The sequence below is a fragment of the Spodoptera frugiperda genome, chromosome 12 (assembly GCF_023101765.2).
Source record: "Spodoptera frugiperda isolate SF20-4 chromosome 12, AGI-APGP_CSIRO_Sfru_2.0, whole genome shotgun sequence".
Lineage (NCBI taxonomy): Eukaryota > Metazoa > Arthropoda > Insecta > Lepidoptera > Noctuidae > Spodoptera > Spodoptera frugiperda.
The window spans coordinates 2,616,772-2,639,456 of NC_064223.1; the positions used below are offsets into that span (position 1 = coordinate 2,616,772).

At 35.7% G+C, this 22,685-nt stretch overlaps 2 protein-coding genes across 5 annotated transcripts in view; one reads left to right on the forward strand and one right to left on the reverse strand.

The window, feature by feature from the left end:
* Positions 1–22,685, reverse strand: part of LOC118263056 (seminal metalloprotease 1-like) — a 418,985-nt gene that overhangs the window by 347,189 nt on the left and 49,111 nt on the right. The gene's annotated exons all lie outside the window — the stretch shown is intronic.
* LOC118263087 (chymotrypsin-2) lies at positions 8,301–22,103 on the forward strand. Its single transcript, XM_035574870.2, has 5 exons — positions 8,301–8,419; positions 12,890–13,121; positions 15,884–16,130; positions 20,477–20,623; positions 21,846–22,103. The coding sequence occupies exons 1-5, from the start codon at positions 8,377–8,379 to the stop codon at positions 21,990–21,992; spliced, it is 816 nt and encodes a 271-aa protein (XP_035430763.2). The 5' UTR covers positions 8,301–8,376; the 3' UTR covers positions 21,993–22,103.

A 22,685-nucleotide genomic window follows, 5' to 3' on the forward strand; every position in this document is an offset into this window, starting at 1 on the left:
CTATTTTATTTGATGGCGAAAAGCAATCATTGTAAAAATCCGCCCTAGATCCAATCAACCGGCACCCAGCCGTGACAATTTTGTAAATAGGAAACGTGTTTATGTACGAATATTAAATTTAGGATATCGCTCGTATAAGCAGAGTGAAAAATATTTATAACTTCACACTTATTTGGTACCAAGCAGACAAATGTACATTACACCCACCAAAGACAAAGCAATTAAAATGTCCAAACATATACCTTTCGCCACTACCACATCAAGCAACTTTAAAAGAATTTCAACTTAATGATTTTCAAAATAAAGTTGAAATCCGCTTTTTACATCTTCTTTCGAACATTCAATTCAAACGCTGACAGTTTTGACACCACAGCCGAGCATAGACAATGTTCGTAATTCAAAACCCCGCAGCATTTCAAAACTCGAACGCTTAGCTCGCGTATTGAAACATTCCCGCACGGCGGAAACTGTCGCTGTCAAGATAAATGCAACTTTACTGCCTTTTTATAGAGCACGTTCTAGTTTGTGTCGCTGTGATTGTGGATTAAGTGGGAGATTACCGAAGGTTGGTTTTGGGTACACCTTGTTTCGTGGAACAGATAATTTTCGGAGGTAAATCTGTATTTGCTCTATTGATGTAGCAACAGATATTTAGTTGTTAGTATTAGTCATGCCTATATTTTATCATACTAGCTCCGAAGTGAAATGCAATATACTTTGGGCAGCAATGTGTTTTTTTATGGTAAAAGACGGTAAACGAACAAACGGATTACTTGATGGTAAGTAAGCTATCGCCGCCGCCCATGAACACCCGAAACACCAGAGGGGTTACAAGTGCGTTGCCGGCCTTTTGGAGGTTAAGAATTTAAGAGTTGTTGGGGAATCGGGGATTGGGAAGGTGGGTAATTTATAGTTTGTACACGCTTTCATCGTCTAGTAATATCCTTCAAAGTTATCATGAGGAATCCAGAACTTAAAAAATATAGCTGAAAAATTGCCAATCTGTTTTTGTTTCTTTATAATGTTACTAAATTGCTTCTATATATGATAGGAAATCTTTACTAAGTAATGAAACTATCTACTGGTTTAATTATCTTTTCATTCGTATAAACATTCCTTTGGTATTTATTTGTATACATAAATAAAAACAGGGCAATATATTATTGTACGCGGAAGGGAGCAGCGATGGACCGGAAAAATACCGTACGCAGTGGAAAACCGCGACATGGGAAACCATCAAAGGGAAACCGGAGTATGTAATGACCGCGGTATTGAAACGGGGGCGATCCCATAGTGGATTCCTTTGCAGCATTCTTTTTTGTCAAAGGCATAGTAAAAATATTGATTGGTGGTGTACAGGTAACAACAATGAAATGAAAGGTATGAAATTTAAAACTAGTAAGTAATAAGTATATAAAAAGTGTAATAGTTCTTTGGTAAAAATACAGTAGGTACGGTAACAGAAAAATCTATACTTATAATAAATCTGTAGAGAGGTCAATTCTGTACATGAAATATATTTCCAAAATAACTATCAGCGGGTGATTAGTGATCGATACTGACGCCAAAAATGCAATCAGAAAATTTTTTGTCTGTCTGTCTGTCTGTCTGTCTGTCTGTATGTATGTTCTTTATAGAAACAAAAACCACTAGACAGATTTCAACGAAACTTGGTACGATTGTTCTTTATACTCCTGGGCAGGTTATAGTATACTTTTCATCACGCTACGATCAATAGGAGCAGAGCAGTGAAGGGATATGTTGGGAAAACAGGGGAACTTACTCCATTTTTTAAGCTTCCGTCGCGTGTACAGCCTTAATGGTTAAAGCTACACAGAAATCATGTATCACGGAAATGTTCTCCTTAAAATTGTTTAAAAAATATTCCACGACAGCAAATGTCTATCTTTTATGGTTGACCTTGAATAACACCTATAACTCCCGATAGCTTAGCATTTCGGAGCTTTCTGATTATATTTGTCTACTCTTACGTTTATAACACTCTCATTCATCCCTAATTTAAAATGTTAATATATTACCTACCTATTTAATAAAAAAAAAAACATAGAAATCGGTACAGAAACACCAAAGATATACATGAATTACGCTAATAAGCCATCGTGCGTGAATACTGAATCATGCAATAAGGATTACTTTTGTGTAAAGGCGGCGGATCCAAATGCGAACTTCATACAATATTTGGCTGTTGATGCGAGTAGACGTTAGAAATAAAACATCCACGCGAAGACCGACATCCGCGCGGACGGAGTCGCGGGCGAAAGCTAGTAATAAAATAAAAATGGCACGAAATCTTGCATGTAATTTTTTTTTTTTTTTGATAATGTAAAATTTTCTAAAAAGCTGTTATTACAAGAATATGAATAAAATTAGATCTCACAAAAGAAATTACTAGATACTGATTCCTTTATACCTATGCTAGACTAACTATTTTTCTCTTTCGATAAATTAATACATTCCTCAGAGTAACCTGACGGGTTGCCGGAGCAGCATTAGGAACGGAGCGGTTTTCAGTCAGTAAGAGTCTGACACTCCCTCCCGCCTCGCCCAAGGCGAGAGAAAGTCATTAGATGATTTTACCCCCCAAATTTTACAAAAAATCACATCAAAAAAACTGGTCACCATCAAAAACCGAGTACATCTTTCACCATCATGACGACAACAAGCCGCCCCGTGACCATTTTACCCTCGCAACGCTTTCATCGCGCCATTGTTTCACGCAAACCCCTGAAACTTTGATGATCGAGCCTCGTACGTGGTCTGCTCCATGAAAAATTCACACACACCACTCCGCCGATACGAAAATAAAATTCGTATCGAGCGGACAAAAAATGAGTTAGCAGCTACGTCATGGTGGATATTATTCAGACTGAACTACACTAAGTTATTATAGTATGTATTATGATGTTTTATGTAACTCACTGGCTGCACTCTGAGACATTTAATGATTAATTACACTATTCCTTAGTAATGATTTTGTTCCGAAAACAATTGCTGAGGATTTGGTTAAGTAACCATTAAATGACTCTGAGTACGGTAGTTAGTAAGGATTGTATTCCAAAAATATACAAGTGCGTTGTCGGTCTTTTGGGGGTTATGGGTTATAAATTGTAGGGTTGTTGTGGAATTGGGGATTGGGAAGGGGCTAATTGCTAAGGACTGGCCTATACAACCATTAGACAAAGGACTCTAAGTATGGCAGTTAGGTATTGAACTTATGAAAAACTCAAAAGCTACCGTAATCTCGAGCTTCGTATGTTTATTGAGGCGAAAAATTATGGTAGCGAGTATGAGGCATGCCGGTAATCGGGCTGACGTATTACCTGATGGTAAGCAATCGCCGCCGCCCCATGGACACTTGAAACACCAGAGGCCTTACAAGTGCGTTACCGGCTTTTTGGGAGTTAGGAATTTAAGGGTTGTTGTTCGGGAATGGGGATGGGGAAGATTGGGAAGGGGGAATTGGGCCTGTGTGTTGGGAGTGTGTTGACTGTCTCGGTGAATCTTCAATTTGTTTCTATACAATGTATTGTGCTCAATTAAACCAAGACCAAAATAACACCAGTTTGGTGTAGCCATTCAAGAGTTCTGCGCGTATAAACGTACATTCACGTTTCGGCATTTCATTTTTATTTATGTAGCTTTTGTTTTGATATAGTTTATGTTGTGATAAAACTTATATAACCACAGATAGAGTAGTAGTTGCGTTACTACATCGCACCGCGATAGTACACATGATTTGATATTGAAGCGTGTTTTCCTACGCAATAACGGAGGTTACATACGAAATTATATTTTATGATATTCGTCTCACGGTTTATTTCCAATTGCTTTTCCATGTAACTATTTTTTATTAGATAGCTTTCGTGATATGAAGGTCGTACATGATATATAAACTGAGATTACGTTGTAAAAAATATGTAGTCTAATATGTTCTACATTTTTGTGGGCTAGAAAGCATTTCATTTTGTTTCTTATATGAGTAGTTGTAAACTGAAACATCGTAATACATATAATAAATAACGTTTGTTATCCTAAAGAGGAACACGGAGATTTAAACATTACCTTTTTTTTTATGATCGGGAGAAATCATTCAATGGCTTCTCTCAGGCGAGGCGAGACTGACTAAAAACCATCCCGTTCCTACTCCTGCTATTCGAGCCAGAGCCCCGGTAACCCGCTAGGTAGTCCGCAGCTATTCCTAGACTAACGCAATTATATCATCAAGCGTAGTTTCCGATCAGACTCAGTAAGTTATTATAGCAGCTTATATTTTACCGTAGACAGCTAAACGCTCAAAAACAGAAATAAAAAAAAACAGACTTATTTATACACAGTACAAAGTCTTTTTGAAAATGTCTCTTATTCTTTGTTAAAAGAAAAATACCTCGGAATTTTGTTATAAAATTGCAATTTGCATACATTTCCATATAAAAATAAGACATGACTTGCTTGCTCTGCAATCATTAACGGATGATTTAATATTGCTTCTGCTTTTACAGTTCCATGTTTAAAATATTTTTAAGGGGGGAAAATCATCCAATGACTTCTCCGCCCTGGGCGAAACGAGAGGGAGTGTCAGACTCTTACTCACTTAAAACTACCCCGTTCCTACTCCTGCTTTTCGAGCCAGAGTCCCGGTAAACCCGCTAGGTTGTCCGCAGCTCCGCATAACACCATTTTTCTTATGGAGTCTTGCTTTGACGTACCTCAACATATGGTTTGCGATACTAGCTTTTACCAGAGGCTTCGCCCGCTTTCCCGTGGAATAAGAAGTCACCCACCCAATTCAGCTCATACCCTGACTGTGTACCAAATCTCATCAAAATCCTTTCTGTAGTTTTAGCGTGATTGATAGGCAAACATCCAAAACAAACCTCACATTTATAATATCAGTATAATAGCATCATAAACAGAAAAAAAAAACGTTAATTAAGATAAGTGTAACTTGATCAATTGATTTGGAACCCTTTATTAGAAGGGCTAAAATCTTAACTCAATTCTAGTTATTTTCAAGAACATTGTGTAACGCTTCAAGTGCTTCTGAAGTCTTGATTTAAGTACTTCTATGAAAAATGATGACGTGAATCGAAATCTGATGGCCAAGACTCACCAACCTCAACCCAGTTGAGGAAAGGCCAAAGAACTAGCCTCCAAAAGAACACCACCTTGTCATTGGAAAACAACTTTAAATAGCTCTTTATTACGATTTAAAATTAGTTGGCAATAAAATCATTGCCAAAGGTTTTCCTCATTAAAATTATCTCGAGTAGGTACTATTTATCAGAATTGAGTCGTTGATAATATTGCTAATTAGTTTCCATGGACATTATTAGGAGATTCATCATTGTTGAGTGAAGAGCACTGATTAAGTGATTACTGACTCAAATGGTATAAGGAAAAAGTCAATAGGTCACTTGAAAACTTCATACCATGGAAAGTCATGGAAAAATTGACTCATCAGACCATAAATTGTAGCAATTATGTACATTTCATGACTAGCTGCGCGGTTTCACACGCTCTGCTCGGCTCCTATTGGTAATAGCGTGATGTTGTATAACCTATACTTACGCGTCCTCGACAAATGCAGTAACCAAAACAAAAATAATAACCAAAACAAAAATAATTATTCAAATTGGACTTGTAGTTCCAGAGATTAGCGCATTGAAACTAACAACAAACAAACAAACTCACACAAAGCTTTATAATTATATGCTTCGACATGAATGAGCTGGCTCGACTGGAGTGATACCACGGCCTCGCAGAAAACATACGCGACTACCCATTCCCCGATTCCTCCAACAACCATTAACTTCAAAAGGCCCGCAACGCACTTGTAACGCCTCTGGTATTTCAGGTATCCGTGATCCGTCAGCTCGTTTATCAGCTTATAACAACATAAAAAAATGCCCTCCCATCTCACACACAATAAATGAGTTTAATCGACGTCAAGATCGAAAACTTATCAATTTAAAAACGGATTATTTTAAATCCCGACTTATCTTTAACCTTCTCTGAATAAATTTATATATAGCATTACAAAAACTTTACAATCTTGTCTGAAAATATAAAATCGTTTACAAATTTTCACAAAATCTTTTACTAACTTTGTCGCACAATGTACCTTACCGACGTATTTTAAACGAAATTCATCAAAATATCTAAATTGACGAGAAACTTTCCTTGTTAATAGTTTTCTCGTAAAAAATAACTTTTTCATATAAACTATAATCAGTCTCAGGCGAGTATTTTGCGGTGATTTTGTCTAGACGTTCAAAATTATATTAACTTATTTATTTTTTACTGTATACCTATCCTTTTGAAAGACAGTATTTTGGGACCCTCAATACTTTGCTAAGTCGTTAAGTCATTGGCGTTTAGTTTTTGTTGTTTAATGTTTCAGTTATTTTAATATAAATATTTATTTACCTTTTATAAAAAAAAATCATAACACTTTATTTTTTTACAATACATGGCAGGAATATCTTCTACCTATACATATTGACTGCACGGTTGTCGCAGTGGCTGGGCAACCGGCTGCCGCATAACGTGTAGCGGTTTTGATTCCCGCACAGAGCAACTCTTTCTCGCTTCGCAATAGGCGGGAGAAGAAACTGAATGATTTTCTCTCTCTCAAAAAAAAGGATATGTATGTATGTAGTGTATGTACATGTATATGGACCTTGTAAATAACTTGGATAGTTCTGTAACAGATAGAGGGACTTCATCACTGACTTTCAAAAATCCGAAAAAACCTTAATAACACTTTGCCTGTCCTGGAAATCAAACCCCCGAATCGAAGGTTGGGAATCGAGTCCCCTTATTTGGCAAAAACACTTCCTAACTACAAACGTGCGCAAACTGTCACGTCAAAAGAATATGACTATCCCGCACAACTTGCATAAGTGTGAGCGAGAGGTCCGATAAAAATGACTTATGACAGTGCGCACGTTTGCAACGACCTAACTATAACTATAGGTAATAACTTTATCACTATTTTTATGAATGAAACGCGACAATCTGCTAATAATGCAGGTCTGACGTCATAACTGACATTCTTTTATGCCAGGTATTTTGATTTAGTAATGTAGGTATTGTTAATGATGTACTAGTACTAATTTTTATCTAGATCTAGGTATTTGTGTCAAGTTCAGCACTCTAGTCTCTAGGCTGCTTCTGTATTGAATTGTTATTACCTCGGTGTGAGAGATTTATATGAGCGTCACATAGCCTTACTCTGATAATAATATATGCTAATAAAAATTGATCGGTTATTTCCTGTTTTGTTTTTTTTAAACCTTGTCTGTGGTATGATTTTTTCATAATATGTGTTCATTTACAAAAACAAAATTTCATTGCAATAGACATCACACTCAAACCCGGAAAATGTATATGGATTAATCAGATATTAAAAATCGTATGAAAATTCTGCAAATCCCTAAAAGAAAACATATAGACAGCCTTTAAGATGTATAGGTTAATGTCTGTCATATCTTAGGCACAAGTCGCTTTTACCACATTTTTTATTACAAGACGTCTGTCTTGAAGATTATTTTGTAATATTAGACACATATTTTTTTAGTTTCTTTCAGAAACTACTTTCAAAGAGTTATCGGTTTAAAATACCGCGTGACGTCACTTCTAGGTACGTTTTGTACGTAGAATCATTTCTGAATGACATATTTGCTCCCATTCCTAAACTTTGATTCGTTTTATCTAAGTATTTGTGTTATATGACAAAAAAAAAGTGTCAAATATTTTTCATTACCTAACTGACGGACTAAATAGATTTTTAAATTTCATACCCCGTCATCATCCCTATTCTACATATTAATGGACATTCCAAAACAACAATACCTAAAAGCCCGGCAACACACTAGTAACTCCTCTAGAGTTGCGAGCGTGTCCATGGACGACTGATTGCTTACCATCAGGTGATACGTCTACTCGTTTTCTACCCTATACTACAAAAAAAATCTGCAATTAAAAACCGACATCCCTTATTCATCAAAAACAGTTTCAACCCTCAGACCAACAATGATGTCACTATTAAACTAACTCAAAACAGTCCATTGTCTTTAACATCGTATTTTTTCTCTAGAACACGTGCTACGTACCTTAAAGGACAAAAATAACACAACATAAGTGTCCTAAGGACATTAGCAAATAATTTCGAGTGTCGGAAAAACAAAGTTCCTTACTCCCTACAATTGTTCCACGAGTGTTTTCTCTTCGACAATAAATAAATAAATACATGCTACGCTTATCTATTACCTATGTTACATATATATAAGGACGATAATTAGGTGCTGTGCGCACATAGGCTCTGGTTCTAACTTTAATTGGACGTCTGGGAAAATGTTTGCTGTTATTTTTGCTTGTCTCTTTCTGGGAGCTTATGGTGAGTATTTTTTTATATATATATAGTTGACTCTCGATAATTTGGACCTTATGGTAATTCGAAGTTAACACGAGGTCCCTAGATTTTTTTTATATTTCGAACTAAATCTATACACTTTAAGCACTCGGTCTTTCGAAAAAAAAACGTCATTACTAAGTAAAAAAATTACTCGTTAATTGAGTAGTTTTCTAGGACAAAAATAAATTATTTTGACATTTCAATATATAATTTATTTTACGATATACTTATTTACTAGCTTTTGCCCGCGATCGTTCGCGTTAATAGTGACTTCCGGCAAATTTTTGGTTTTAACCACATTTTCCCATAGCTATAGGCTTTATGATGATGAGTAGTTCCCGATCTATTTTTCAAAAATGAGATGTAGAAGATATTCCGAACTCTCAAAAATCAACATAAGAGCTCTGCGTTTGATTTTAATATTGTATACTACTTTTGAAAAAATATTTAAAAACGGACTTTAACTAAGGAAATAATAATCTTTCCGAGAGTTAAGTGATAAACTAACTTAAAACTAAAGAAAGCTTCGAATTACGAATTTGTAACAATTAAAAAAGAAATTATTTAGAACCTATCCTTTATGCTATAATTCAAGCTTAAACTTGCGATTCGACTTATCTAAGTATTAATCTATAAATTAGACTTACAATTTTATTAAAAAAATACGTACAGTAACTATTAATTATCGATACCAAACTAAACCTACGTTTTAGTTTTTAAATTTCAGGAAAACCCAACAAATAAACTTATTCATTGACAAATACAACGATCTTTAATTTAGAATATACGAAAAGCAGGACCACTACAGACAAATAATATCATACGACTGATAATAACATTTTCTACAATTATAGTGAAGCGATCGGCCGATACCCAACCAAATAATTGTAACAAAACCATAGCGCAATCTATCGATCCTTACCAATCGAGGATAAAGACAACTTGGATTATTTATTTATACTCCTCGGGCATTTTCTTTGTACTAAAAGTTTAAGTTATATTATAATTTTTTTCATACCTTTTTACTATTTGTTCCTTTTTTTATCATTAAAATTTAACTGAACCGAAGTCGTGACTAAAATGTATTATGTTATACATTGCTTTTTACTGCAAACTGTAAAAACATTTCCAATGAATTAAAACAATAACATAACTGAACAATTCTAGATTACACCATTGCAACGATACGCCATTAACGGATTGCAAGGAACAGCACGACATAATTGTACTATAAGTACGAAATTGAACAATAGATGGCGCTGTGTCCGGAATAAATTTAGTTTTTTATTTTATTTATTTTTAGTTTTATTCTATTTCAGATTTTTATTTTTATAAATTTTAATTTTTATAAATTTTTACATTTTAAGAACTTATTTTTATTTTATTATTTTATTGTTATTTTATTTTTATTTTATTTTTATTTTTATTTTTATTTTTATTTTTATTTTTATTTTTATTTTTATTTTTGTTTTTACATATTTTTATTTTTATTTTTATTTTTATTTTTATTTTTAATTTTATTTTATTGGGATTTTAAATTTTTATTTTGCTCCGTTATTTTTATTTTATTTTTATTTTATTTTTATTTTATTTTTATTTTATTTTTAATTTATTTTTTGATTTTTGAAATAAAAATATATCTATGTCCTTTCTAAGGTTCTAAACTATATCTGTACCAAATTTCAACCAACTTCCGTCAAATATTCATTAATGGTATAAGCATAGAATGTTCGAGGATTCTTTAACCTGACATAACTTTTTTATTTATGAACCGATTGACATGAAACAAACACTAAATGTAATTTTAAGCATCCCACAATATATTCGTGAAAACTCCATCTCAACTCGATCAAGCCGGGAAAAGATTAGCGCGCACAGATAACAGACAAACAGACAAACAGAAAAAGACAAACAGACAAACAGACAAACAGACAAACAGACAAATAAAAAGTTAATTAATTTTTGGGTTCGACATCGACATAACAATAACCCCTGTATTTTTTTTATTTTTATTTTCAATGTACAGACAGCACTTTTCTACGATTCTTATTTATGTTAGATTAAATTTTTCTGGCTAATTTTAGAGAAGTAAATATGCTTTTTGACGCACAAAAATAAGACGTCATAAGTTGCGATCTCCTACATAATAAAGAAAAGTATAGTTTTTGACATTTCGATAAAAGTATTGAATTTGACTAGTTGGAAACTATCGTATTCTAAAACATAGGGAGAAATAGACAGAAAGACCTCAAAGTTTGCAAAGGTGAGGCAACCTGAGGCAAGCTCAAATGGACCATTGGATGATTGGGACATTCGTTAATTCGAAATATTTTAAAAGTCCCTCGAATTTTGAATTAATGAGAGTCGACTGTATTTCCATTAATACATTACATACTTACTTCTCATAACATAGGTAGCGAAAACTGCAATTATTTTTCACCAAAATACACCTACATTTTACTTTTCATCATAATTATTTCTCATTTTCCTGAAATCAATTTCAGCTCTTTCCTTCACGTTAAAATAAATTATTTCTTTAATACTTCACCGGGAATTCGCGCGAAAAATGTAAAGCTGCAAAGAGATTTTCGTGAAACTGATTAATAACATTTTTTAAATTATGAAACTTCATTTTCTTTGTGAAATTCGAATGAGTTACATGGGTCTTCTTACGAAGAATAGTTAGAAAGCTATCTATCTGGTAGCATTATATGGGATTCGTAACATAACAGAAAATAAAATATACTGCATTTTACAAGTCCCACTTCTGTCTATCCTTTAAAGGATATTAAATGCGCGATGTTATATGATATATAATTAACACAGTCCCGTCCATTACACGTGCAAACTGCATCCCACACTCGTTGGTTCCGTGAAATAATGATTAATTCTGACCTTTCAACCTTTCAACGGGATATTTTTAACTGGATTGCAGGCACGAAATACGGAACATATAAGTATATGTATTTAAAAGAGATAGTTTAAGTTACACGTGCACAATTTGGCGTTGTTCAGTTGCTTTATTCTCAAAAGTTTCATTTCAGACAGATACTGTTATAGAAACATAATTATGAAGTCTCCCCGTTTATGAAAAACATTTTAAAAATAACTTTGTGCTGAAAAAGTAAACATTAAATAAAAATATCAATGTTAAAGAGTAACAAGTTTTATTGTCATTTGTTTTAAACGTAAAACGTTGCCATTCATACTAGGAGACTGGGTCTTGGGTGCGTTTACAAACAACAAGACACCCAGACCCGAAACCACAATTTGTGGATCACACAAATAGACGCTCCGTGCGGGTAACGAACTCGCTACACATTGCGCGGCATAATAGCCCAGCCACCGCACCAATCGTGCAGTCATAACCGCACCATCCATATAATACTACTTACATCATCAATTACTACATAGGTATAATAAGAGCTTCGGACTACCTAACAGGTTACCGAGTTTCCGGCTCGAAAAGCAGGAGTAGGAACGGGGTGATTTTTAGCCAGTAAGAGTCTGACACTCCCTCTCACCGCGCCCAAGGCGGGAGAAGTTATTGCATGATCTTCCTCCCTAAAAAAAGAGCCTTAAAAATACAAACTACATTAAAAGCACAAAATATGTATTCATTTCATACCATCTACATTGTTATAGTTTCTATTGTGCGACATCTCGTCCCGCGATCCCGCCGTCTCGTCCCGCCATCTCACAATCCCGCCATTTCACGTCGTCTCCCTGTTTTTTGCCAGTCTCTTTCACCAACAACTAAGAACAATACTAATGAGCTTCGCTATTTGTCCCCATACAGTTCGTCATTCTAAATAAGTAGATTATGACGTAGTTTTTGCGCCTCCATACTTACGATGCAGTTTGTTGTTTTTGCGTGAAAGAAAAACAAATATTATCTTTGTTTGTTATTCCATACATCGTCATTAACTTTTACGTTTTGTAGTGTTAGCAGAATGGACTAGTTAAATCACTGCTATACTACTACTTCTATTTACTTAATAATTGAATCGTATATTATATTTTTAGTCAGAAAACTCAATCATTACTGAATTTAATATGGAACAGCAACCTCTCTATATACATACGTGTATAAAAAATCAATTGCTGTTAATTTAGTATCGCTAAAACTAAAAATCTGCTGGACCGATTTGGCTAGTTTTGATCTTTAATTATTAAGTAAGTTCAGGAAAGTTTAAGTGAGATTTTCAACATCTTTGAACGGCGGATCAAAACTGCTGGAACAGCTAGTTAGATTTACTAATATTTATTGTTTATTATTTCATTTGTCACTTTTGTACATTTACAGTGTTTGATTTCTGTAGTTATAGGTTCTATATTCTAAGATGAATGTTTTTTGCTGAACCATAAAGCCATTTTAAACTCTTTTCAACTATATTTAAAGTACCTTTTCTATTACAACGTCCAGAGTATTATACAAAAACCTTTTTACAGGTGCCGTGCTTCACGCGCCAATTGTCCCACCACCTCTACAGCAGGGCGGAGTATCATATGAGCTGCCATGGCCCTTCATCATGCCAGGAAGCAGGATAGTGGGTGGAACAGCAGCTCCTGAAGGTCGAGTCCCGTACCAGGCGTCCTTGAGGAGTATACTGAACGCTCACTTCTGTGGTGGATCTATTCTGAATGAGAGGTGGATTCTGACGGCTGCTCATTGTACTGTTGGGTAAGGATATTTTTATTTTGAAGAACAAGCCCTTTATGCAATAGGTTGCTTATGGGCAGACGTGCTCCATTGTAGGCCGCATCATCACTTACCATCAGCTAAACGAGATAGCGGCCAAACGTCAGCCCATTTTAACATCGAAAAAAGTAAAAACATAGTTGTTAGTATTGTCTGCCATGATCGTCCCTTTACGGGGCAATCGTTTAGCTTTGGCAACAGAGATGTCCTATGCTACGTCGTTGGCACAATTGCAAACTGAAATAATATAATTGATTTTATTGACTACGGGGCAATGATCTGAGATGCGAAATCTTGACAGATTCGGGCTATCAAGTTAGACGCAGAACTATTATTTTAATGAATTTTAAGTAATTTACTACCGTACTTCTAATTTTACTTAATATGATTTTATAATAAAGTTATTGTACTCGTACAAAGGTCATGCAAAAGGGGTTAGGAAACAAACATGCCCAAAAGGAGTTTAGTTGTATTTGTCAAATAGGAAGTCTTAGCCGGAAAAATATTATAATGTAAAGATGATCATCATTTAAGGTTTGACAATATCCTGACGCAAGGCATATTAGGCCCTAAACCAATTTATTATAGGTGATAATCGTCAATCATGCTATTATTGGACGAAGACCCTATGTGAACAGATTTACAATAAGGTATCACCCATTTAAGTCGTTTGGCTTAGGTTCAAAATAATATCAGTTATGTCTTAGTAGGAATTTGCTTTATGTTGAACGAAAACGTAAGGAGAGGTTGTCCGACGATATAGATTTTTTATTTCGAATGAAAAAACGAATCAGAGCACCGGACATAATTTTAAGTCTCGTTTCGATCTCGTTAAACCTAAAACAAACTCATACTAAGGGTACTGATATCAATAGAATACTGGCCTAAGTGAGTATAGCTATTCGTGACTACATATTTAAACAGAGAACGTGAAACAGCAAGGTCCTCTGATGGACAAAAATCTTTTACATCTCATTTGATTTCTCGTCCGACCTCGGCGAAAAAAGTCTTTAACACTACAAGAATTCCTCTGTAGTAACCTTTCAAAATGATTAAATCTCAATAACTTTTCTCGAAATGAGTAGCTCACCAATATTCTCAGTTAAACTCTTAATAGGTTTAATGAAATTCATTGTTTGTGTAGAATTTTGTAATAAAACTGCGCACCTCTTTAAATTTATTAGGAAATCGGTCCACGGTTCAGTTAAGTGATTACATTAAAATTTTAATAAGTTGTTTGTGCTTTTGTATAGGTGGCCATTCTGAGATATTTCGGCCTCTCATTTCATTTGGTAAACTGATATCCTTTGTTGAGTTTTGTTGGTATCTAATAGAACAATGATTATTTGTAACCAAAAATAGCATTTCGTAGCTTAACGATTTTGACCTCTACTATAAATTGGTTTAGCAGCAGAAGGTTTTGCCTAAAGTGGAGTGGAAGGAGTGTAGTTGGGTCTTAAACGTCAAAATAATCTGACTATAATGCACAACGTTACATTAGCGTGCGAGAGATTTTGTAAACAGGACTTATGACATAAGCGCACGTTGATAATGCCCAATAAAGGGCTATGCCTGCAAAGTCAAATGTAATAGCTAAGCTATGAAACTATGTAACCGATTTAACCGATACTAAGCAAATGTAGCTCATTAAAAAAGACGCCTCTGCCTGTCTCCAACTTCGCCCGCGTAATTGTAGAGAGAATTCTTTTGTTCCAATTTTTGCGAAAATATCGCGAAAATAAATCGTTTATCTTATATAACATTCTTTTTTTCCTAATTTATTCAAATATATATTTGAAAAAAAAAACGAAACTGCCAATCTCACGAGATCCAGAAATCGCCCAAATCTCGCAAGATTTGCATTGCCTAGTTAAGACAATATGAAGAAGTCATTGCCCCGTAGTGCCACAATTGTAGATGATAATTATGTAAAGAATCTAATCAATAACTTGCATCCCACACATCATCATAACACTATCAATTAAAATAACGAATGATACATTAATGTCGGCAATGCGTGGGATATTGTCAGGTGTAATAAACTTCAGCTGAAGGCTACAGGAAAATATTGGCCAAATATATAACATATCTGTACTAGAACCGGGCTAAAGGTTCCTGTAATTGCCAATCTATTACTTTTCTATATATATAATGGTATTTCTATGTAACTTTATGTTTTCACACGTGTTTTCCAAGTACACATATATTGTAAGAGTATTTATTATATTTACTTTGCTTTTGTATGGGATAAGGCAGTAAATGAGCAGACCGATCTCCTGATGGTATGAAATCGGCACCGCCAACACGAAACACCAGAGGCGCTACATTTGCGTTAATAGCCTTTTCGGGGTTAGGAATTTGAGGATTGTTGGGGATTCAAGGATTGGGGAGATTGGAGAGCCCCCTTAATTGGGGATCATTTTTAATGTAAAGTAACTTGATTGGCTTGTTGTTCTAGGATTTTGTTAGACATGATGTATTTACAGTATAATACTGGATCAAAAATGACGTTACTATAATTTAATCTGCCTAATAGGCACCTATAGACTGCTAGCCCAACAGAATGCTTTTGCCACCACCCCTACTCATCATGAAGGCGTCAAAAGATCAATTATAGGACCACAGATTCGACGGAGACCAAGCAACAGCGGTCTCTAATAAACCTCAACCTTCTAACTGCTATCTCCAAACTGCTTCCAATTTCAAAGAAAACAACAATACTACATAACTTATTTTCCTTACAGCCAATCAAAATACTCGATGCTAGTAGTAGTGGGCACTACGAACCGGCTGATTGGAGGAGACACCTACTCAGTAGACAGTATCCTCATCCATGAGAAGTATGACAGTTCTGAGATCAAGAATGACGTCAGCGTCATCAAGGTCAGCAGAGAGATCAAGTTCAGTGACGTGGTGAAGCCGATTGAACTGCCAACTGAAGATACTGGCGCTGGAGTAGACCTGTTCCTTAGTGGCTGGGGACGGCTTTCTGTGAGTATTCTTCTTTTTACTTCTTTTTATTCAGAAGAGTTTTTAGTTGTGACTTGTGAAGAATGGTGTCAATTATGAATCAAAATTTTAGACATCAATTTATTACTAAACTAGCTTTCACCCGATTTACTCGGCTCCTTATGATCGTAGCGTGATGTTTTATGGCCTATAACCTTCTTCAATAAATGGACTAATCAACACATAAAAAATATTTTAAATATGAGCAGTAGCTCCGGAGATAAACGCGTTCAAACAAAGACACAAACAAGCTTTTCAGCTATACTTAAATAATAAAAAAAAATATTACTCAATACTTATTTCGTAAAGACCCATGTGTGTCATAAAGTGCAATAAAATTCAAATAAGTATGTAGGGGCTTGACACCACTTGACCTGTAAAGAAGGCAAAAAATCAAATAAACGCACATTCAAATCACGAGAGGTACTTACATACTCCTTGCTTTGTCACTTGAGTCCTAAGAATTGTCACAACACAATATAAACGCCTTTAAAGGTAAGCGTCCACAGACCCGCATCGTACGCATCGGACGGATCGCATTAAACGGATTAATTTTTCAGACTGCGTCCACTGTATTGAGCAATCGGATTGCCGATACCACTTTCACTCGGATTTTTGGCATCGGCATTCCGTATGACATCATCGGTACGCATCGCAAGTAGACATTGCTGACGGGCGGTCTGTACTGTGCGGATCAGTGGACGCTTTTGTATGAGCCTCTATACAAGACAAACTAAAATCCGATGCGTGCGATGCGTACGATGCGGGCCTGTGGACGCTTACCTTAAGAGGGTGACAAGAAAAGGGAAATGCAAACATCTCGTGAAAAGATTTTCAATTTCGAAGTTCCAAAGTCAAATAGGAAATGAAACGTTTCCCGTTTATTTCCCCTTTAAAATTACCGTCGAAGATTTATTTATGTTCTAACCATACACAACAATTACTTTTGTCGCGGAATTCAAAGAATTGTTGATTCAGTTGCCGTATGTGAAAGAAACCTAGGAAGGTATGATGTCTAGATTGAGTAGAGTGTTGAGTTATAGATTTTTGAAGAAGATTCATATACGGGCTATAGTCAGAATTAGCATACGAATTGTGGGCTCTTTATATGTATGGTATGTGGTCTATTTCTTGTGTGGTATGTGGTATTGTGTTTAACTTGGGGAGATAAAGCTAAATATTTTTCGAAATGATTCTACTTTTTGAAATAAATTGCTGCTGCATATGAAGTACTGATATTCTACCGGGTCTTAATTATTTCGTGCTGAATCCAACAAGAGTTTATTTTACTTTCGTCATTCTGTTGAAGTATTTCCCCCAAAACATTACACTGATAAAAACTATATCTACAACAGACGTTTGACAAAATGACCTCTTTTTACCTACCTGAAAAAATACAAACATATTCTTTTTTTCAAAAAACAGTTGCGTAGATACAGGGTGGCATGAAAGTTGACCCTCTGCACTATTATTATTCCCGGCACATTTGTAGGGCTGCCTAATTGTGTCATTAGTGCTTCGTAGAAACCCTTATTTCGGGCAGGGCTGCTAGGTAGTAGACAGTTAAGTGGTTGATATTTAGTTTTAACGTAGTTGGTTAATATTTTTTTCTATAGTCATAGTGATATTTGGTGACAATGTAGTAGGACATTTTTTCATAGTGTACATTTAGTAAGTTATTCTATAGGGTATGAGATATTAACGGGAAATCTGAATTTGAGTCCAATTAATGTTAATACAACTAACTATGTATTTAATCAGATTTACAATACAAATCTTGTTTACATTGTTATAAAACATACACATAAATAACTTATATCTACAACTTCACTTAATATCATCTTTCTAACTAAAAGAAACACTCATACAGACTAATAAACACGAAAAACTTTCCGTACATAAAATATTAGTAGAGTAAAAGTAAACATGATAAGTTTCATCGTTCGACAACCCTGTGCACCTCAACAAGTTACAACATTTGCCGGGGCCCGTACCATTACATTACGCCGGCACTTCAGTTTATGTGTTTTGTTACTTCATCGAGCGCTAGATTGTACCTAAGTGTACCTAGGGCATACAGATGTCTTTCAAGGTCATTTATATCAACAGTTTCAGTTTTATTTACTTTTCTTAAATATCTTTGTAATGTTAATGTTTTGAGCTAGACTAGCTAGAAAGCTAGCTTTTCTTGGAAAAGAAAAAGTTCTCTATTAAACAGTTAATCAGTTTTTAAAGTACAGGATCAATCAAGTACAGAATCAGACCAAATTCTTTTGAATACAGAAGAATTGTAACTTCATTTAGTTGTTTTTTTATCATATAAGCTGGTAAACGAGCAGACAAATTACCTGCTGGTAAGCAATCGCCACCGCCCATAGACGCCCGAAACACCAGAAAGGTTACAAGTGCGTTGCCGGCCTTTTGGGGGTTAGGAATTTAAGGGTTGTTGAAGAATAAGGGATGAGGCACTCCGCTTATATCGCTTACACACGCAAACGTTGTTTCACGTCGGTTATCTGTGAGGCTGTGGTATCACTTCGGTTGAGCTGGCCCATTCGTGTCAAAGCATGGCTCTCCCACACTATGGGAAGTTTTCCATAGAATTTTAATGAGCAAAAGCCTCCTCGTGAGCAGACGAGTTGCTAATATCCCTAGAGACAGACAGGTAGACAGCCGGCTTAGGAACTGCAGTTTGATCACTAACACTAAGGCACTGTAGTCTCATCATCATCACCATCATTAACAGCCTATAAGTGGCCACTGCTGACCAAAGACCTCTTATCACACGGAGAAGGTTTGAGCATTAATCACCACGCTTATTCAATGCGGGTTGGCAAAGTCTTTGTAGTCTATAGCGCATTAATCTTGGTATCCAATTATTTTTATGGAACTCGGCGTCACCTGATGGTAAGCAATCGCCGCCGCCAATAAACACTTGAAACACCAGGAATCGGGGATTTGGAAGGGGAGAGTTGGACCTCCGGTAACCTCAGTCACAAAATTTTAAATCTCATCATATACCTACCTATATAAATAGCCATTTAGCTATATCCTAAGTCTAGACATTCTGAGTACGGCTTCATAATCGCAGTTTATTACCTAATTTAATATGCTGAAGTGAAGAAATTGGGATGTAGATCGTAGGCTATAAACTCACGCCTACTTTATAAAGATAAATAAGTTATAATCTTGTTGTAGGAGCTAATTTGTCTTTATTACACTGAATTTTGTGTATTACATTAAAGATTTTATTTAAGTTAATTTTAAAATAATATCATGCTGAAAATAGAAAAATTCTATATTTTTTTCCTTTAACTAACATATTTTAAATAACTCCTGACATTTTTGACATTTATCTATTGATATCGTATATGAGTTAATACTTAATTCATGGTAAAACATCTGATTGATCGAGTAGTCGCATCGGTCTCGGGTTTCGGGTTCGATTCCCGGGTATGGCAAAGTATTACTTTTTTCGGTTTGCCGAAAATTTCTCCCTATTAAATAAGCCATACTAAATACAGCCCCTTAATAAATAATAACTAAATACGACTCTGGGCACCATGATATAATTTTCCCGGAACGAATACCAGCATATGTACGTGCCTTCGAAGTTCGTAGGCGTTCTTCCTCGAAAAATTGACTGCACGGTTGGTGCGGTGGCTGGGCAACCGGCTGCCACGCAAGGTGTAACGGGTTCGATTCCCGCACGGAGCAATTCTTTGTGTGATCCACAAATTGTTGTTTCGGGTCTGGGTGTCATGTGTATGTGAACATGTATGTTTGTAAACGCACCCACGACACAGGAGAAAATCCTAGTGTGGGGCAACGTTTAAAAAAAAAAAAAAAAATGCTGATTACAGTGTTGATTCACACTAACTGTATCAAAGTAAGTTAACGTTGTGCGCGAAATTATATCCTCTTTTAACGTATGTAGTACATAGTTGCACTTTAATTATGCGATTGAATATCGGTAGGTAAGTAGTAAGGCTGCAGGAATCAAGTATTAGAGGACGCCTTACTATGTCTTTGATGTTTGCTAAGTAGCTTAATTAAACTGCTTGACTCATGAAGATGTGTTTACTTGCGACATCATGTTGTTGCACATAAATGGACCTTACACTTGTTTTCACCAACCTCAAAGAATAAGAAACTAATTTTTTGAAAAAAGATTGGGAAGGAGTTAATTCGGCCTCCGGTATAACCCGGCCTCACTCATACAACGAAACACGACACAAGCGTTGTTTCACGTCGGTTTTCTGTGAGCACATTTCTGCCGAAGCATGGCTCTCCCAACTCTTAAATATTAAAGCCTCTTTACATTCCAGTATCCTGGCTCGCTGCCTGTTCAGCTGCAGATGATCAACCTGACCTCCGTGAGCGTGGAGCAATGCCAGGCCGTCTACCAGAGCATCAACCCAGTCTTCAGCTCACAGATCTGTTCCCTCACCAAGTCTGGAGAAGGAGCTTGTCATGTAAGTACCAATTACAATATTTACTTTAGATTTAAAACCGAAATATTAGTTACTCTAGAATGTCTAAAGTAATAGTGCCGCCAGACCTCCTTATAGTTTGTTGGAGTATAATAAACGTATACCTTACCTTACCCGCTAGCTTACACCGACACGAATTCGATGCGGTGCGTAAACATTCTACTTAAGTACCTATAGTCTTTTTTTTTTTTGAGGGAGGAAAGTCATCCAATGTCTTCTCCCGTCTAGGGAGAGGGAGTGTCAGACTCTTACTGAAAAAAAAATACAACTAAAAATCATTCCTACTCGTACTCTTCGACCGGAGTTCCGGTAACTTATAGTCTGAGGTTTGATTTTGATGAGAAATAGCATGTTCCAAAATCGCCATCGCCAGGAGTTCATCAAAACATATTTCAATTCAAAACAAACATATCTCCTCACCGTAGCTGTAGATTGGTCGGAATTTGATCAAAATACAACATGACATACCAATATTAACGCATCTGAGGGCCTAGTACAAGTTCATTTTACGTTTAACACGATCGATACGTTTATGACGTTCGGCGCTCTGATTGGCCCGTTCCAATTAGCGAACCAATCAGAGAGCCAGACGCTGTAACGTTTCGACGTAAAACGAATTCGGACTAGGTAATTTCGGTTCGCAAATGTTATTATGGGGTGTTATCTCAAATATGATTTATGGTGGGTTCCGCCCCGCCTCGCATGTTAACGTTGTTTTGAAATACGTCCTTATTGAGCATGTTTTGATTTATTGTAAATTGTTATTTAATTTATTCTGTGACAAATGTATTGTTGAGTCCTCAATGCATTTTGTAGCAAAATTTTATTAAGCACCTTCTGTTGTGCTAAAAAATTTACACATCACTCATCAACAGTCTGTAAGTGGCCACTGCTGCCAAAACAAAGGCCTCTTCTCACACGGAAAAGGTTTGAGTATTAATCACCACCCTTGCGTATAATGTGGGTTGGCGACTTCAAACTTATATTTAGAAATTATAAACCCAAATTTCCTCCAGAAAGTACATATAACTAGGAAAAAGACACATTGATACTTATCATTGGTAGGTTTCGAGTCTCCATGCTTATGCGTGAGAAGCGATTTCTTCGGTCCACCTAGTAGGAGGTATTTTGAGAGCTATGTGTATAGAATAAAACAAAGATTTTTTAAAGAATTTGGTCATGTATTACTTTCTCCATCTTCCAGGGTGACTCCGGAGGCCCATTGGTAGCTGATGGCAAGGTGGTTGGCATCGTATCCTGGGGCATGCCCTGCGCCCGCGGCTACCCAGACGTCTACACCAGAGTCTATTCATTCCTGGACTGGATTCAACCCAAGATTACCTTGGAATAATCATTCCAGTCCGAGGTGCAAGGTGAAAAGGACTTAAATGTAATTATCTTTAGGTCCTTTTTAAGTATGTATTATCTGATTCTTGTTATGATATTATGAAAAGTAATGTTTTTATACTCGAATGTATTATGGATTGATAATAAACATTATTAATTGTTACGGTGTTCATATTATTATCCTATTATCTACCTACAAATTAACTTGGTGCTTTTGGTATGTCTTAAAATAAATCCTTTGCCAACCCAAGTGATTTCATAACAAACCTATTTCGGTATAGAAACTATGAACTTTGTTTCTTTCTCTACAACAGGACACAAGTCATAACTTTCAACTCGTACAAATGCTGTAAACTTCCACGTGTTCGCTTCCCTGGTAGAGCAACAAGCAATAACATTAATTTGCTACAATAATACTTAGTATACTATCTTACATAAACATGCCACGTGGAACATACGCGTGCACTGACAGAGTAATGAGTAACTTAATTAACTAATTGATTAATATATAGATGCTACCCATACCTGCCTACCTGCGTAGGTGTATAGACACATATTTCTGTAAATAACTTCATTATAATATGACGCTTTTCATTAAATAACTGCTATTACCAATGCTTTTACTTCCGTAACCAAAACCTCATGACCAATCACGTATGTCATGGTTGCCATAATTGCAAACGTCAGGCCTAAGAAG

What these genes read in the sequence shown, in the direction of transcription:
- LOC118263087 (XM_035574870.2), top strand. Translation starts at nt 8,377, where the DNA reads ATGTTTGCTGTTATTTTTGCTTGTCTCTTTCTGGGAGCTTATG. An exon ending in TCTCTTTCTGGGAGCTTATG is followed by an intron (nt 8,420 to 12,889) that starts GTGAGTATTTTT and finishes ACCTTTTTACAG; the next exon opens with GTGCCGTGCTTCACGCGCCA. An exon ending in GCTGCTCATTGTACTGTTGG is followed by an intron (nt 13,122 to 15,883) that starts GTAAGGATATTT and finishes TTTTCCTTACAG; the next exon opens with CCAATCAAAATACTCGATGC.